The sequence below is a fragment of the Epinephelus moara genome, chromosome 5 (genome assembly GCF_006386435.1).
Source record: "Epinephelus moara isolate mb chromosome 5, YSFRI_EMoa_1.0, whole genome shotgun sequence".
Classification (NCBI taxonomy): Eukaryota; Metazoa; Chordata; class Actinopteri; order Perciformes; family Serranidae; genus Epinephelus; species Epinephelus moara.
The window spans coordinates 16311229-16328847 of NC_065510.1; the positions used below are offsets into that span (position 1 = coordinate 16311229).

Sequence of the window (17619 nt, forward strand, 5' to 3'; positions counted from 1 at the left end):
TACATCTTTTGATTAACTTTACTGCGGATTCAGAGGAATGTTCAACTGAAATCAAGTCCTGTCACGGACCAACAATCAAGCAAGCAAATCAGTTTGTGACATGAAATTATATAAGGTACAATTTCCTGACCTCTCACGTCACTGGTGGCAGGCATTATAGTTTATTTACATATCTTGACCTCAACAAGATGTTAAATTTACGATAATTATGTCCCCTAAAATATATATAGAACTTTAACTTAAGTGTTGACTAAACTAGAAATCAGCTTAAAATATCAGTGCTAAAAGTGTTTTGACCATGGGTCCCCATCAGAGCATGAAAAGAGTTTCAACAGCCAGTCACTTACATCACTTTCAAGGTTATGATATAACTCAACACAGGTGTACAGGAGACCCCACCCTAAAGGAGTGTCAATTGTCATAGCCACTAAGGGGAAGTAGAGAGACAGAAGACGGAGTCCCAGGCTTAGTAACTTGAGCAATACGCAGTCTAGTATACAGCAGATATTTTGAGTTTTGCACCACAAAATAGTGAGATTGCATCATTAGCTGGTTGATCCCTTTTGTCCACAGTGGATTAGAAATGCTTAGGTTTAAAGTGTATATAACAATATTACTGAGGAGTAACATATAAACATGCACCAGTATTCCATGAATTTTCAATTGGCTGTTAATATTTGCTCCGACTCACCTTTGATTCTATTGTACTTTTACACCACAACTTTGAAATGACAAAAGGTCACAAATGAGGAATTTGAACAGTGTATGTGGACACACATTGCTCGTCAGGGTGTGGCTGCTCTATAGGCACTTAAATGCATTTGTCATGTGAAGAATAAGGTTGTCAGCAAAGGTTTTTAAATGAATATATCCCCTGTAGAGGCAATAGCTTCATTTAATAAATACATATTAATATTTACACAAGAAAACAAAAATTTAATAAAATAAAAAGTGCAGTATAACATTTTATTAACATTTAATAAGTTATTCAAAATCAGTTTTGGAGTATACAGAGGCTTGTACTATTTATGTCTGATGTCAATCAATCAATCAATCAATCAATCAATCAATCAATCAATTTTATTTATAAAGCCCAATATCACAAATCACAATTTGCCTCACAGGGCTTTACAGCATACAACATCCCTTCCTTAGGACCCTTGCAGCGGGTCTTCNGACCACGGCAGCAGCACAACCAAATTAACATAAAACCTTGCTCACACAGTATGCCTGCCACTATTTTATTTTCCTTGTCTAGACACCCAAAGAATCGTTATCAGAAAAGCTCATTCAAAGTCTAATTTGACCAGTTCCTTATTATGTTACAGACGGGCTGCTGATGGGTTTATAATTACTGAGCTTACGGAAGAAAAAGAGAAAAATTCATGAGGAAAAATTCCCGTAGTTGCATTATATACCCGGAATGTTGAAAAGCCCCTGAGGCCATTAAGCTGTTCTCGCAACCCAAACTCGTCTCTCCAGAATGTTGGTAAACCTGATTCAGTGAAGGGGTGTCATTAATTCTTTTACTTTTTTAAAGCTGCCAAACTGTGAGCAAGGGTTTATGTAAGGTGTCACAGCCATACGGACATAAAACGTTTTGAAAAATGGGGCAACCTATGGCAAGCCGTTTTAACATTTAATAGCTAGACTGGATATTCATTACTGATATCTGCAACACAATTTTGCCCAGTAAAAACTCTTATTCAGGATATTTGTAATTAGATTTTGACTGGTCAAAACTCTAATTTAAGATATCTGTAATTCAGTTTTGACTAGTAAGATTCAAACTACTTTTGCCATTCATGTGTATGGGGTTTCTCATTATAGATATCTCCAATGTAGTTGCGGATATCTGCAATTCTTGTTGCGGATATCTGCAACTGAATTGGAGATATCTCTAATTCCAGTTTGAGATATCTACAATTTAATTTTGATTAGTCATAATTCAAGTTCAAGATATCTTTAATTATCATCAGTTGAAGATATCTACATGGTCCTTTCTAGATATCTTGAATGAAGTTTCAGATAGTCAGAATGAAGCTGTAGATATCTTGAACTTGAATTATGACTAGTCAAAATTAAATTGTAGATATCTCAAACTGGAATTAGAGAAATCTCCAATGTAGTTGCGGATATCCGCAATAAGAATTGCAGATATCCGCAACTACATTGGAGATATCTATAATGAGAAACCCCATACACATGAATGGCAAAAGTAGTTTGAATCTTACTAGTCAAAACTGAATTACAGATATCTGTAACTGTAGTTTTGACTAGTCAGAATGACGTTATAGATATCTTCAATTAAAATTCATACTAGTCACAATGACATTACGACTAGTCAAAATGGTGTTGTTGATATCTATAATGTTAATTCCGGAGTCAAACTTAGCAATTAAATGTTAAAACAGCTTGCCATAGGCAACCAGGGTCTTCCCTTGTGTTCTCATCCTGTTCTTATTCAGTTACCTCTACGTTGTAATGGGGTGGCATTAAGAACATCTCCGTTTACCTGTCGCTTTCAGAACAGAGGCTTCTCTGTTTGTGCTACACATCAATTTTGCAATCTGGGAAAAGATAGTGTCACCGGTTGTAACTGCTTGTTTGACCACATTTTAACTGTGTTACAACTGACACTAAAGCAGACCAACCTTGTCTGGGTTGTCATAGGCTTGATGAGCTTAAGCAGAGTCCAGATAGATCACATTACATTTACCCTTGCATTTGTGCACATCCCTTTAGAGTTAAATCTATTGATGGTCGTTCGGTCTGTAGTTCCTTAATAATGAGTTAGTAATATGTAGTCTTCATGCTGTCTATTTCTTTGGCACACTATCTTCCCAGCAACGTAAAGAAGAGGTATATTTTAATCATAATAAAACATAACAATGCTACACTTTACAAGCGAAAAGCCTACTTGGTTAGTTTTTATATCACAAATTAGGTCGGCCCGGGTTACATTAAGTAATATTGTTAATATTTTATATCAGTACTAACATTTTATTCCAGAGCAATATCCCTAATTAATCAAATAGGAAGAATAAATGGAATGAATAGCAAAAAGCAGCAATTAAACTTTCAACTTCAATAACTGTCAACAATATCTGTCACTAAATATTGGATTTAAACAGATTTTATCACCCTTTGTCTTCTTTTTGTTTAACACATCTATTACACCTTTATTAACATGTGTTTCATTGTAATCATTTATTGCCGGTTTTTATGGGTTCATCCTATACCTGTGTGATGCATGTGTCTGTCATCCTATACAATGGCTCTTCACAAAGAGAAAAAGGTAAAGATTTGTTCGCTATTGGCTGTCAACAATGTCGCTGAACCTGCTCGCTGTCAGTGGCACGTACGTAACACCCTTCTAACAGGAACAACACATCCCACATGCTGGAATTATGCTCGGAAGTCCTCATGTTAACGTGACATTTTGGTATTCCAGAAAAAATACTGCCAACTCCCTCTTTCAAACTAAAGTGGCTATACCATCTGTGTGATGAAATTAATTAAATTAATTAATTAAATCATATATTTTGCACATATGGTTTCTTTTCTGAAGTGGCACAAGAAAACAAAGGCAGCCTATATTTATTTTTTCGGCACAGGCAAAATCAGTCCTCTGGACATTACGTACTTTCTGGTCTATAGTGTGTCTGTGATAAAGCAGGGACAGGACAGTGGTACTACACTGTGCCAAGGTGAATTGGTCTATTTGTCCTTCAAGAACTGTCTTCAGAAGTCTGCCTTCTACTTCACCTCCTCCACTAGGAACAAATGAAAAAGGCCAAATGCAGTAAGTTGGTCTCATTGTGTTTTAATACAACCTACCTTTCAATGTGAACACACATCACCACATCACATCACCATGAGTCAGCAGCAGTCTGAATTCTGCAGCTACTGTTCTGCTGAATAAACGTGTGAAGTGTCCTCCTGTCAAAGCATTTTTCAGCTTCATTACACTCATGTCTCCTGATCTGTTCCCCTTTCATTTTCAGTGCATCGAATTCAAACAGAGGTGTCCAGAAAGACATTTTCAGCTGGGAAGGAGGGCCCAGAACATCACTGGTATCCATCCACCAAGCACCAGTGAGACGGGTTCCCTGCAAGGAGCCCAAAGGATACTGAAAGACTATACTCACTACAGCAACAGCCTGTTCACCCTGCTGCTGTCTGCTGAGTGATACAGAAGTCTGTTGCCATACCACCAGACTACAGTGGTCACATTGGTCCACTGAAAATCTCTATGGGTGACACATCAAAACTAAAAGCCAAAACTGAATTGACGAGTTCATGGTGAGTTAAGGCATTGCATATTGATATTAGCTTTGTTTCTTGTATTACAGTTAGTGTGTGCACATCAGATAATTATTAACACTAAGGGTGCTTTCACGCCTGCCCTGTTTGGTTCGGTTCAGTCAAACTCAAGTTCATTTGCCCCATTAGTGTGGTTCGTTTGAGCAGGTGTCACACTTGAGTGCTCACCCAAACAACCAGACTGAGGCCGAGGTGGTGTCGGTCGGGTTGCAAATGAACTCTGGTGCTGTTCGTTTATGGTGAGAGCATGTTCCGACCTCGATCAGATTGTATGGTTTGACTAAAATGAACAATGCAAGCAATATAGTACACAATGACCAGCGCTAAAATCAACCCATAAGTTGTCTCACCATTCTGACATTAGAAAGTGTACTTTTCTTCAACGTTTTGTTCACTTCCTGGATTTTTCCTGCATGGATATTCGACCAGTCAAGAGCAGCTTTCCCACACAAGGCATTTGATCTGGTCCGCTTGTAAATGCTGCCGTGAGAACACAAACCAACTCTAGGTAATTATGTAATTAGTCCCTGATTCAGACCAAAGCAAGCGAACTCTAGGTCGGAAAGCACCCAAATACCAATGAAGTTAACATTTTGAGTTCTAAAATAATCATTTTTTAATATGTTATGTATTTGTATACATGTGTTAAGCAATGGACGACATTGATTGAAAGAAACAAAACATTTATTGGGAGTAAGCCTTTTCAACTTTAGGGGAGACTCCTAGGTACCCATAAAACCCTTTTCCATTCAGATATCTTGAGTGAAAGTTCAAGGGACCCCTTTCAAAATGGCCATGCAAGTTGTTCCCTCAACAAAATTACAGACAAGCTATGCCAAGATGTACAAGATACCACTACCACCTAGCTTAAAAAATGTACGAGCCACAGCCTCTTGCATGGAATGTGGAGAGCGGGATGGAGGCCAGCAATTGTATCAGGCGTGGCCATTTCCCTCTCCGGGCCCCCCCTTGGGGCTGCCTGTGCCAGAATACGCAGGAGCTTCTTTTCTCAGGCTGGGAGACTATTCAACTCCACCCCATCCTCCACACTCCACCATAAAAATAGTTTATTTGGTTTTGTGTTTTTGGTCTTTCTTGTGTAGCATAAAAGGACTAGAGCTGCATTTTGTTGCGTGACCATGTTGACAGTGAATTAACCTTTAATCTGAATCTCTGCATTGAATATGTGAATATATGTATGTATATTAATAAGTGCCCTGGTGGTCATTTAGAACTTATTGGTCCTTTAATACGGCAGTACAATTTCTCCAGATCGAGTTGCATTTAATGTTTTCAGTTCAAGACCTCCGGTAGGTGTTTGGTTTGCTGTCAGGTTGTATTGACACCTTAGGCTGTGGCTCATGCAGGTTAAACAGGATTCAGTTATCACTTCGTCATCTTTGCAGAAACGTGTCATGAGGGAAAGTAAAACCAGATAATTTTGCAAAACGGAGAAGGACCTTGAGTGAAGCTCATTTTGTAAAACTACTTTTCCAATAATTATCTTCAAGCTAAAAACACAATGCGATTGTTTACTGTTTTTAGTCAGATTATTAAACTTTGTACCTTTACAGTCATAAGCACTTAAATTGATAGACTGTCAACAAGGTATCTTTGGCCCTGTTTCCACCAAACACTTTCAGTATGGTACCTTTGGAACCAAAAGCGTTTCCACTGCAAACAGTACTCTTAAATGTGGGCGGTGTTGTTGTCACTCACTGCTCTGTCCAGCACAAAGAGGGAAGTCTGTACCTCGTTTATTATCCACAGAACAGGGCTGATGCCGACATTTTCAGAACAAAATAGAACAGGCTGCAGTGAGAATCTCTCTCCATGGGATATTTAAAAATAGCGGGTTTGTGCATTTAGTCCTTCTCAGGCAAGCTCTGGGGTTTAGTGTTGCTGGAGCCCACAGGAACAACACTCTGCAATGTTTTTTTTTTCGAGTAACATTACAAGTAAATGTTCCACAGCTGCTGCAAGAGGCAGCAAAACATCCTTTCATTTTATAGTTACAGTCTACTAATAAAACTCTCCACGGTATGAACACTGGTTACATGAGCCTCAAAACCAGCCACAACTCAGCCCTGCGCAGAGTGACCGTCTACTATTGACCAATCAACAGACTGCAGTGTTCACAGCTCCACCTTTTAGTACCAGATCTGTGTGCTAGGTACCCCAACAGAGGGGTGAGCAAAAATGGGCACGGTACGGAACGGTTCCATTGGTACCATCCACAACTTTTCACAGTGTAAATGGAAAAAAGCGTACCGAACTGATCTGAACTGTACTGTATTCTAGTGCTTGGTGGAAACAGGGCTTTTGTTGACTGATTGAGACTCAGGTACCCTAACCAGAGGTTCCCAAACGAGGAAGAGGGACCCCTAATTAACAACACGAAACCATTGTTGATTAACTATAGTTTTACCTGTGATTTTTCCTTCATATAAAAAGATGTGTAACAGTAAACTGTTGGGGGCTACAAATGCAGATTATCTTGGACACAGAATAAGTGGGCTTTTTTACATGATGAGAATGGTGTGTTTTTAAAACAAACTATATAGACAGTGCCCACTGGTATCCAAAGCAAGAACCCTAAACAGAGCAAGCCACTAAAGGATAAGCTGTGTGTGCAGTGCATGTGCATTCTAAACTTGCCGTAGATGGTGAGGGTTGTGTAAAGAGGCTGTTTCGCCTTTCCTAAAATGTATGAATGTTTGGATTTTTTGTTGAGATTGTTTAGAAAGAGTGTTAATTTGTCAAATTTAGATGACCAATCAAGAACAGGGATGGATACTGAACAGGCGGGTCATGTGCCTCTTCAGCCTGACCTTCGGCTGCAAAGTGTCACTCAAATTAACATGTACCTTTCAGGAAGAGACTCAAAATAACCACAAAGAGATTCAAAGAACCCTAAAAGAGACACCAAATAAAGACAAAAGAGGCAAAATCACCACAAAGTAGACACACAAAGTCTGTGCGTTTTGCTCCTATGTGGGAGAGGTGGTTAGGCCTTTTGCATATATGTGCCCAGGGGCCCACTGTCTCATTGTCTTCACATGCCTAAGAGGAGAAAAGGAGGAAATTACCTTCTATTAACTCAAAGTTCTTGTCTTATTTGCTTGTTGTGTCATCTTTGCTGGCTAGCTGGCCAAAACTAAGTCTAAAATCAGGAATCTCCTTGACCATACACCTGTTTGCATCCCTGAGAATAATGCCCAACAACATTGCTCAAAAAGTTGCTCTGTGTATCATCAGTCTAACAGTTGTGTTGGTGATTTAAAATGAATGAGGGCTGCGCAATATTAGACAAAACTGACAATGCGACGACGATTTTGTATACTGCGATATGTATTGCAATATACAGTGTATTGCAGTAACTTGAATAGCTCTATTTGGAAAGAAGTCATCATTTGGGATTTGGAAAGGCTGTATTTGCATGACATATACATTTTACAATCACACTGTCATGGAAATTGAGAACTTCATAACCTAAAGTATGAACCAGCAAAATAAGTCTGGCATATTGCCTTTGACTAATATTATACTGATATGATGAACTTATACTGCAAGTCTCACAGTGTGACTATTGCACAAGAACACATTGCGATGGCGATGGTCTAATGATATTGTGCAGCCCTAAATTGAATTGAATTCTATGGTTCATCGTAGAAAAATAACCAGTTTTTGGATTGGATTTGCAGTATGACCCATTTTTGCACTGGAGTGACCCCCATCAAGTTGTTGGAAGTAACTAAGTAACTTCTACTTTAAGTACATTTTAAACTAAGTACTTTTTACTTTTACTTGAGTAGATTTTTAGATGGGTAACTTTACTTGTACTTAAGTAGAATTTCATCAAAGTAAAGGTACTTTTACTTGAGTAGAATTTTTCAGTACTGTCAGTCAGAGCCAAGTGCTGCTGCAGACACTGCCTTGTATTTACTTTAGCCATTCAAAAGTGTAATCTTAACAATGTCTCAAAGTCTCTCCGTAAACTCTCGTCCTTTTGTCATCATTTACGTCATGGCATGTGTGACAGTGTGTCGAAACCATTTCAGGCACCTTTGCAATTAGCATAGTCTGGGGACCCATGTCTAAAATTAGTTGTGTTTACGTAGGTCTGCTTTCGTGATGAGTTAAAAATTGTATATGTGGACAGTATGTTTGCGTCAAATGGGTAAAAGACTTGGGCATACATAGTAATGACAGAATGTGTTTTATAACTGACAATTCCAAAGTAGCCTTCCTGACTGAGCTTTATGACAGTTGATGTGCTCTGCTGATCATTTATGGTAATAATGCAGATTGGTTTTGGAGGTCTATCAAAAGTAATTGTTTTCACACAGTAATGTTTGCGTTATTACAAACAAGTCACCATTGTAAGACTTAATGACACAGTTGAGTTCTGGCACCAGAGGCTGAGACCACATTGTGACACCTCATAGATGCTTGACATTGCAAGAATGCTTTCTTTACTCACAGTGTATTGGTATTTACATCTCTCAATCCTCCGACCTTACCCACTAGCCCCCCCCCCCCCCCCCCCCCCCCCCCCCCACACACACACACACACACACACACGCACCTTTACATTGTGTCTGAGTGGAAATGGAAATAACAGAGCAGAACAAGTCCTGCAAGTCATGTCACGGGTTTGGAAAACTGTCCGTCTCACAAAACCCCCACTCACTGACAAGTCTTCATTTTCATCCTCACATCTTCAGGGAGACTGGTGCCTTCTTAGTGGCAGCTTGTACCATTCCTTGAACAGTTGCTGTGAATACAATATACAATATATTGTTGCACAGTTGCACTTGGGACTCCACCGCGGTAAGAAAGCAAATATTTATATTGACATTGCTGTGTAAAACTGAACGTATTTAATTTCAACCACAGGAAATTAGTTTTCTGCACCTCTTTTTGTGACTAAATTGATTTCTCAGATTTTCAATGAATAATTTCCATCTGGGCTCAGAGAGGAATTCTGATTCACAGTCTATGCTTTTCCTTTAATATTTGTGTTGCTTTTAAATCACACATTTTATATCAACTCCTACTGTTCGGACACGCCTTTGACTTCCATTGTATCTTGATAAGAAAACATGCTGATGAACAAAGCGTTAATAAAAGTAATGCATATGCGTATTATACTGTAGGCTGTAACAGTTATATTCTTAACACTGATGGATTGTAATGCTTGGCTTGTCATGGTGTGGCTGCTCAGTGGGCACCTTAGTGCTCTGTTGGCTCAATACAATGAATATGATGGGCAGAAGTTCTTGTGCTGTTGCAGCTACATAATCTAATCGCAATTTCAATTAAATTAACCCTTGTAAAGACACCTGCTTTATTTAACAAATATGTATTTACAACTAATTGGAGAAAACTGATTAAGTATAGATATTTATTCTGATACAAATTACTTCAAATATACACATTCAGTTTACAACAGACACTCAAATCTCAAATTGAAAGGATGATACAGTCATAATTTTAGCATCATCAGATGATAGTAAAATGTTGAAATCTTGACATTGCAGAGTCAGAGTCTAGATCACAATCCAGCTGAGACAAGATCATTTTCCTGATGAGTGAATCTTGGCCATTATTTGTAATGTCAATCTCACAAATCAGGTGTTTGACAAACACCTGACGGGATCTTCTCTCTGATTTCAAGGTATATAAAAAGTAGTAATTTTCTGTTTATACGGGTAAGCTGCTGACAGAGCTTATATACCGAACCGTTAACAGTTCATGCAGACTGTAGAACATAAATCTTCATCTTTGGACATTACCTGTGGAGTCCCACATGGGTCAGTTTTAGGCCAACATTGTTTGTTTTGCACATTAATGACACATGTAAAGTATTAGACATTAAAATTCATGTTATTTGTCTCTGGGGACAATTTGCAGCAGCTTCTAGAGGTGGTCACATCAGAGTTGAATAAATTAAATAATTGGTTTGACTCAAACAAATTATGATTGAATCTGAGCAAAACCAAATTAATGCTGTTTGGAAGTCAAAAAATGAACACACAAGCATTTCTTAAGATTGAAAATGTCATCATTGAAAGTATGTAGTAGTATATGAAAAAAAATGTCTTGGTGTGATAACAGACCACAGAATCTGCTGGAAACCACATATGGCATATGTAGGAACAAAGTTGACAAGGGGTGTTGCTGTTATGGGCAAAGCCAGACACATACTGGATTGCAAAGCATTGTATACTCTGTACTGTTCTCTTATATTGCTGTGTTTAACTTATTGTATTGAGGTATGAGGAAACACCTACAAAACCAGCCTACAGCCATACTGCAACAAAAGAGCCATGAGAATTTTACACAATGTTGGACATCAGGAACACACTGATCATCTGTTTTTGCGTTCACAAGAACTGGATTTCAAAACGGTTCAAGTCATGTACAAAGCAAGAAATAATTTGCATCGTACAAAAAATGCTCTTGGACAGAGAGGGAGGATATAACTTAGGAGGCAGATTAAATTTGAAACGTTGTTTTTGCACCACTCTGAAAAGTGTGTGTATATCGATTTGTGGGGTGACTGTGGAACACACTGGGTGAAGAAGTAAAGATATCGGACGGTTTAAAGAGAGGTACAAAGACAGCATTAGAGGGAATGTAAAGCACACTCAGGAAGTTGCTGTTGTCAGTATTCTCAATTCATATTTTCCTATTTGTTTTATACACTGGGTAATATTGGTTATCAGGTATTAAGAAGTGCAGTGGTGTAAATGTGTAGTTGAACAATGGTGAGAGTGTATTTCTGTGATAGTTTGATTAGTGATGGATTAGTAAAGTTTGGGACTGGGGGTAGGGCAAGACAAGCATGTTGCTTCTTTCTACTACTTTTTGGACATGAAATGTTAATTTATGTTTGTCATTGTCAGTCTGTGCATGATTTATTGATTGTCTCTGTTTTGTAGGGTTTTTTTCCACAATATTCTTTTTTTTAAATGTTTGAAATAAATAAATAAATCAAATTAAGCTAATAAGTGCCTGTGAGAGCAACACTAACCGCTCTTAACAGAGTCTAGCTTTGACAAGCCAATTTGAGAATTGTCATCGGAATATTATTTTTAATTTCTAAATTCTTCAGTAGTCTGACGTCTAACAATGTCTGGAATCTTGAACAGCCCCCAGGGCGTAACTCTGTCTGGCGAAGTGAGATATAACAACGTCACTCAAACTTGTCTCCAGAATGTTGACATATCCGATTTTGCATGTTTCACACTCAGTATGTGTTGAGAGTCCATCTAATCTCTTTTAAGCATCTGCTAAATCATGGGGATGAGTTTATCAAAGAGTCATTGTCATGCAGAGGAGGAGGATGGAAAACCAGAGTCATATCGTCAAAAGCGCTCTTGCGCTGCTTTTACATTTGAGTTGCTATATCGTAGGCATAGGCCACTCCTTGCTAAACCTAATGCAGCCTCGTAAAACAGCCCTGCAATAAATTCCACGTTCATAATGGTTATAAGGTTCAGTTCTTCTTGAACCTGTTTTATGGTGCGGTTGATTCAACTCTGTAATCATTTTTGGAGGCTGTACTTTGTGGTGCTGTTGAACTGTATTCTTACACTAAGAAATGTTTCAAATATTTAGCACCCTCAATGATACATATGTGGTGGAAAAAATATAACAAATACCTGTTAGTGCTGCAATGCAGTACAACAGCACCACAAACTACAACTCGCCTCTGGGTTGAAATATTTCTCTCTAATTCAGTTACTATTAAAACTAATCATCATAACCGTCATGGAGGTAAGACTTATTGCAGAGTTGTTTTAATAGACTGCATCAGTTAAAAGCTAGGTGTACCTAATATACTGGCGACAGGGTGTATATTAGAATGACATCAGCGTGCATTTGTTCTGCATGATAAAATGTATTTAAAATGTATTTATAGTGACTTCTTGATGTTTCACAGACACCAGAAAACAGGAGGATGGATCCTTTTATATTCCTTCTCCTATTAGCAGGTATTGTTTGGGATTGGGGAGATCAAGAGAGACCACAATACTTAAAGATATTATTGAGAATTGAAATGAATTGAAGTTTGCTCATTGTGACATTTTTCTTTCTACAGGACTAGTAGGAACAACATCAGCAACGACCACAAATGCAACAACAGGTAAAATTTTGATACTACTGTACTTTCTTTCAACACAATACTGACAAGTGGGAAAACGTTATTGTGAAGAATACAATAAAATCAGTGTATTCATATGGTGCCATGTAACCTGCAACCTGTGAGTTATCTATAGTGGCCTGTCATCAATTATAGCAGGGGGAGTTACCAATTTTGTCAGAACCAAACCAACTACTTCAATTATTGAATATTTCATACTAATTTTGATTATCAGGATGTGGAGATTGAGGGGGCAAAATTGTTTAGGTTGATGAGTAACAGCTACTGAAAATAATTCATAATTCATACATTATATCAATATTACATTGTAGTACATATATTTAAAACAATTTTTGCCTATTAGTACAGAATATTATATTGTTTGCAGTGCTTCAATATTAAGGTAGTAAGTATAACATTTTATAGTAAATACGACTATAGTCATATATATATAGGCTATAAAATTGTCAAATCACAGAAAATGAAACTCAACTTTTCTGGGTAAATTCCATTCTACATCTCCACCAGCCAGCACAACTTCATCACCATTCCATGCAACATCACTGCAAATGAACATCTCAACACAAAATACAGTCTCATCACAAGTAAATTCAACATCGCCAACAATCAGCGCAACATCAGCAGTTATCACAACTTTACCACCACTCAACATGACCTCAGGATCAGTCAATGCAACTTCACAAGCAAAGACCACAACCACTCCTGAGGGAAATGCAACATCACCACCTCTCAACATGACCTCATCACCAGTTCATGCAACCTCAACACCAGTCAATGCAACCTCACCACCACTCCACATGACCTCACCAGTCAGCATGACATCACCACAAGTTAATATGACAACATCACCAGTCTATGCAACCTCAACACAAGTCCACACCTCACCAGCAGTTAACATGACCTCACCACTGGTCAATATGACCTCACCGACAGTCAGTGCAACCTCACCATCAGTAAACATGACCTCAGCACTAGTCAATGCAACCTCACAATCAGTCTATGCAACCTCAACACTGGTCAATGTAACCTCACTGTCAGTCAACATGACTACACAAATCGTTCATACGACCTCAACACTTGTCATGACAACCTCACCATCAGTAAACATCACCTCACCACTCATCAATGCAACCTCGCCCTCCACCTATATGACATCACCGACAGTTAGTGCAACCTCACCAACAGTCTCAGTGACCTCACCATCAGTCAATGCAACCTCACCAACAGTCCCAGTGACCTCACCATCAGTAAATGCAACCTCACCACTGGTCAATATGACCTCACCGACAGTCAGTGCAACCTCACCATCAGTCTTTGCAACCTCACAGCTAGTAAATTTAACATCACCAGTCAACATAACCTCAACACCAGTCGTTGTAACCTCACCATCAATAAATGTTACCTCACCACTCGTAAACGCAACCTCACCATCAGTCCCAGTGACCTCACCAACAGTCACTGCAACCTCACCATCAAACCATACAACATCACCGACAGTCAGTACAATGTCACCACTGGTCAATATGACCTCACCGACAGTCAGTGCAACGTCACCACTGGTCAATATGACCTCACCATCAGTCAATATGACCTCACCGACAGCCAGTGCAACCTCTCTATCAGTAAACTTGACCTCAGCACTAGTCAATGCAACCTCACCATCAGTCAACATGACCACACAAATCGTTTATATGACCTCAACACTCTTCATTACAACCTCACCAACAGTAAACATGACCTCACTATCAGTCAATGCTACCTCACCATCAACCCATACGACATCACTGACAGTCAATGCAACCTCACCACCAGTCAATGCAACCTCACCATCAACCTATATGACATCACGGACAGTCAGTGCAATCTCTCTATCAGTAAACATGACATCAGCACTAGTCAATGCAACCTCACCATCAGTCTATGCAACCTCACAACCAGTCAATTTAACATCACCACCAGTCAACATGACCTCACCACCAGTCACTGCAACCTCACCATCAACCCATATGACATCACCGACAGTCAGTGCAACCTCATCACTGGTCACTGCAACCTCACCATCAGTCTACACAACCTCAACACCAGTCAATGTAACCTCACCATCAGTCAACATGACCACACAAATTGTTTATACAACCTCAGCACTCATCATTACAACCTCACCATCAGTAAACATCACCTTGCCACTCATCAGTGTAACCTTACCATCAATAAACATGACCTCACCCCTCATCAGTGCTACCTCACCATCAGTACATATGACCTCACCATCAGTCAATGCAACTACAACACTGGTCACTGTGACCTCACCAACAGTCAATGATGCCTCACCAATAGTCAATATAACATCAACGCTAGTCCATACGACCTCACCACCGGTCAGTGTGACCTCGCAATCAGCTAATGGAACTTCAGCAGGAGTCAGTACGACATCATCAGTTGTTTTCATGACCTCAACACCAGTCAATATAACCTCACAACCAGTCCACATGACCTCACAACTAGTCAACATGACCTCAGAATCAGTCAGTGCAACCTCACCACTCATCCACATGACTTCACCAGTCAACATGACATCACCATCAGGTAATTTAACCTCACCACCAGTCCACATGACCTCACTATCAGTCATTTTGACCATACCATCAGTTAAGGCAACCTCAGCAGCCATCAATATGACAGCTGCACCAGTCCACATTACCTTATCAACAGTTGACATGACCTCAGCGCCTGTCAGTTCAACCTAAACCCTCAAGGATTGGACTGCACAAGGCATAGATCGAAGATATATTGAAAATATTAAAAAATTGTGTCGACACTACCAAATACGAGTTCTGTGGCTGAAACTATGGTGGCTGCTGTTTCAAGCTTAAACTTTACCTTCAGTGTTAACACGACATCTATTACTGCAATGGGTCAGACGTCATGACATTTCCAGATACTGAATTATGTATGTATGTATGTAACTGCAGGCACATCCTGAATATATAATGACAAGAATATATTTAAAAAATAAAACAATAACTTTTTTATATATTGTTACCAGCCAACATGACCTCACCACCAATCAATGCAACCTCACCACCAGCCAACATGACCTCGCCACCAATCAATGCAACCTCACCACCAGCCAACATGACCTCACCACCAATCAATGCAACCTCACCACCAGCAAATATGACCTCACCACCAATCAATGCAACCTCACCACCACTCAACATGACCTCACCACCAATCAACATGACCTCACCACCACTCACCTCAATGCCTTTCCCAGGTAATGTACCCTATTTACAATCAATACATCATTTTATTTTTATTTAAATCATGCCAACATCACCACCAGTCAATTAAAGGTAATTTAATGGCTTAAATGACAAGTGCACAAAAAATCACAGCAACAATTTTGTCTTGATGGCACTACTAGAATGTTATTCTATATTTATTGTAATACAGGTCATCTTGCTCTCATCTCATAAGTTTTACAAATGAATATATACACTTCATTTCTAGGTAATGCAAGCTCTACACCTGTAACTGTAACATCAGCACCACCAGGAAACACAACTACTGGCACTCCACCTGCGACCCCAACAGCTGTAACAACCACGGAGCCAAAAATTCAGTTGGAATTTAAGTTGCAGCAAAATTTTACACAACAACTTACAAACACATCCTCACCAGAATACCAAGCATTAGCAAACACATTGACAGCAGCGGTGAGTTCATATATATTCTTTTTGCTTTTTCATCTTTTCATAATCAAATTCCAAATAGTGCATGCTACGTTTAGATGGCAATATATCTCAGTATATTCACTCATATGTATTTTGAAATGTTATAATTTATCAAAATAAAACTCATTCACAGCTGGACAATGTCTACTCAGCACAGTATGGAACAAGCTTCAATCGAACTGTCATCAAAAACTTTAGGTATAAATAATTGCTCATTTTCAAATTTTGTTTAAAATGGTTCAAGGTACTGATTTTTTATTTTCTCATGATGGGAGCAGAGAGGAATGTTGTACTTTCTTTATGTTTGTTTGTTATCATATGACTTATCAGTCATACTTGTCATGGAGCCTTTGTGAAATAAGTGTGGTCATTGTTGCCAAAGAAGACTACAGCATTAATATATGACTTTACAAAAATGTTTGTGTTCCAGTCCAGGATCTGTTGTGGCAGATGTTGAGCTCATATTCAATGATGTGTCAACACTACCAAATGCCAGTTCTGTGGCTGAGACCATGGTGACTGCTGCTTCAAGCTCAAACTTTTCCCTCTCTGTTGACACAACATCTATTACTGCAACTGGTAAGACATCATGTCATTTCCAGATATTGAAATTTCTAAAGTACTATTGCAAGCACAAACTCAATATGTGAGAGTTGAAAGAAAAAAATAACTTGATTGATAATTGTTGTTTTCAGCTGTTGTGGCACCAACTGACGTCCAAGCCACTTCAACACCACCAGTCAACATGACCTCATCACCAATCAACATGACCTCATCACCAATCAACATGACCTCTTCACCAGTCAATGCAACCTCACCACCAATGAATGCAACCTCACCACCAGCCAACATGACCTCACCACCGATCAATGCAACCTCACCACCAGCCAACATGACCTCACCACCAGTCAACATGACCTCACCACCACCCAGTATGACCTCACCACCAATCAATGCAACCTCACCACCAGCCAACATGACCTCACCACCCAATATGACCTCACCACCAGCCAACATGACCTCACCACCCAATATGACCTCACCACCAATGAATGCAACCTCACCACCGGCCAACATAACCTCACCACCAGCCAACATGACCTCACCACCACTCAATGCAACTTCACCACCACCGAATATGACCTCACCACCAATCAATGCAACCTCACCACCAGCCAACATGACCTCGCCACCAATCAATGCAACCTCATCACCAATCAACATGACCTCACCACCAATCAATGCAACCTCACCACCAGCCAACATGACCTCACCCCAATCAATGCAACCTCACCACCAGCCAACATGACCTCACCACCAATCAATGCAACCTCACCACCAATCAACATGACCTCACCACCAATAAATGCAACCTCACCACCA

The 17619-nt window shown here is 39.4% G+C and overlaps 1 protein-coding gene and 1 long non-coding RNA gene across 14 annotated transcripts in view; one reads left to right on the forward strand and one right to left on the reverse strand.

Moving 5' to 3' along the window:
• The first annotated feature begins 4025 nt into the window (after positions 1–4025).
• Positions 4026–17619, forward strand: part of LOC126390512 (mucin-5AC-like) — a 23397-nt gene continuing 9803 nt past the window's right edge. For 2 of the 11 annotated variants that reach the window (XM_050044851.1, XM_050044852.1), the window contains exons 1-5: positions 14333–15085; positions 15546–15776; positions 16013–16218; positions 16370–16434; positions 16667–16815. In XM_050044851.1, coding sequence (XP_049900808.1) covers positions 14338–15085; positions 15546–15776; positions 16013–16218; positions 16370–16434; positions 16667–16815 — 1399 coding nt within the window. In that variant the 5' untranslated portion in view covers positions 14333–14337. Of the gene's footprint in view, positions 4306–9020; positions 9160–12277; positions 12330–12436; positions 12482–14332; positions 15086–15545; positions 15777–16012; positions 16219–16369; positions 16435–16666; positions 16816–17619 lie in introns of those variants that run through there. The other 9 variants (XM_050044842.1, XM_050044843.1, XM_050044850.1 and 6 more) reach the window with 8 other exon arrangements.
• LOC126390514 (uncharacterized) overlaps positions 15543–17619 on the reverse strand; it is a 5764-nt gene continuing 3687 nt past the window's right edge. Inside the window, exons 5-7 of one of the 3 annotated variants that reach the window (XR_007569974.1) lie at positions 17526–17609; positions 17380–17484; positions 15543–15639 (exon numbers count right to left, since the gene is read on the reverse strand). This is a non-coding gene — a long non-coding RNA (uncharacterized LOC126390514). The other 2 variants (XR_007569976.1, XR_007569975.1) reach the window with 2 other exon arrangements.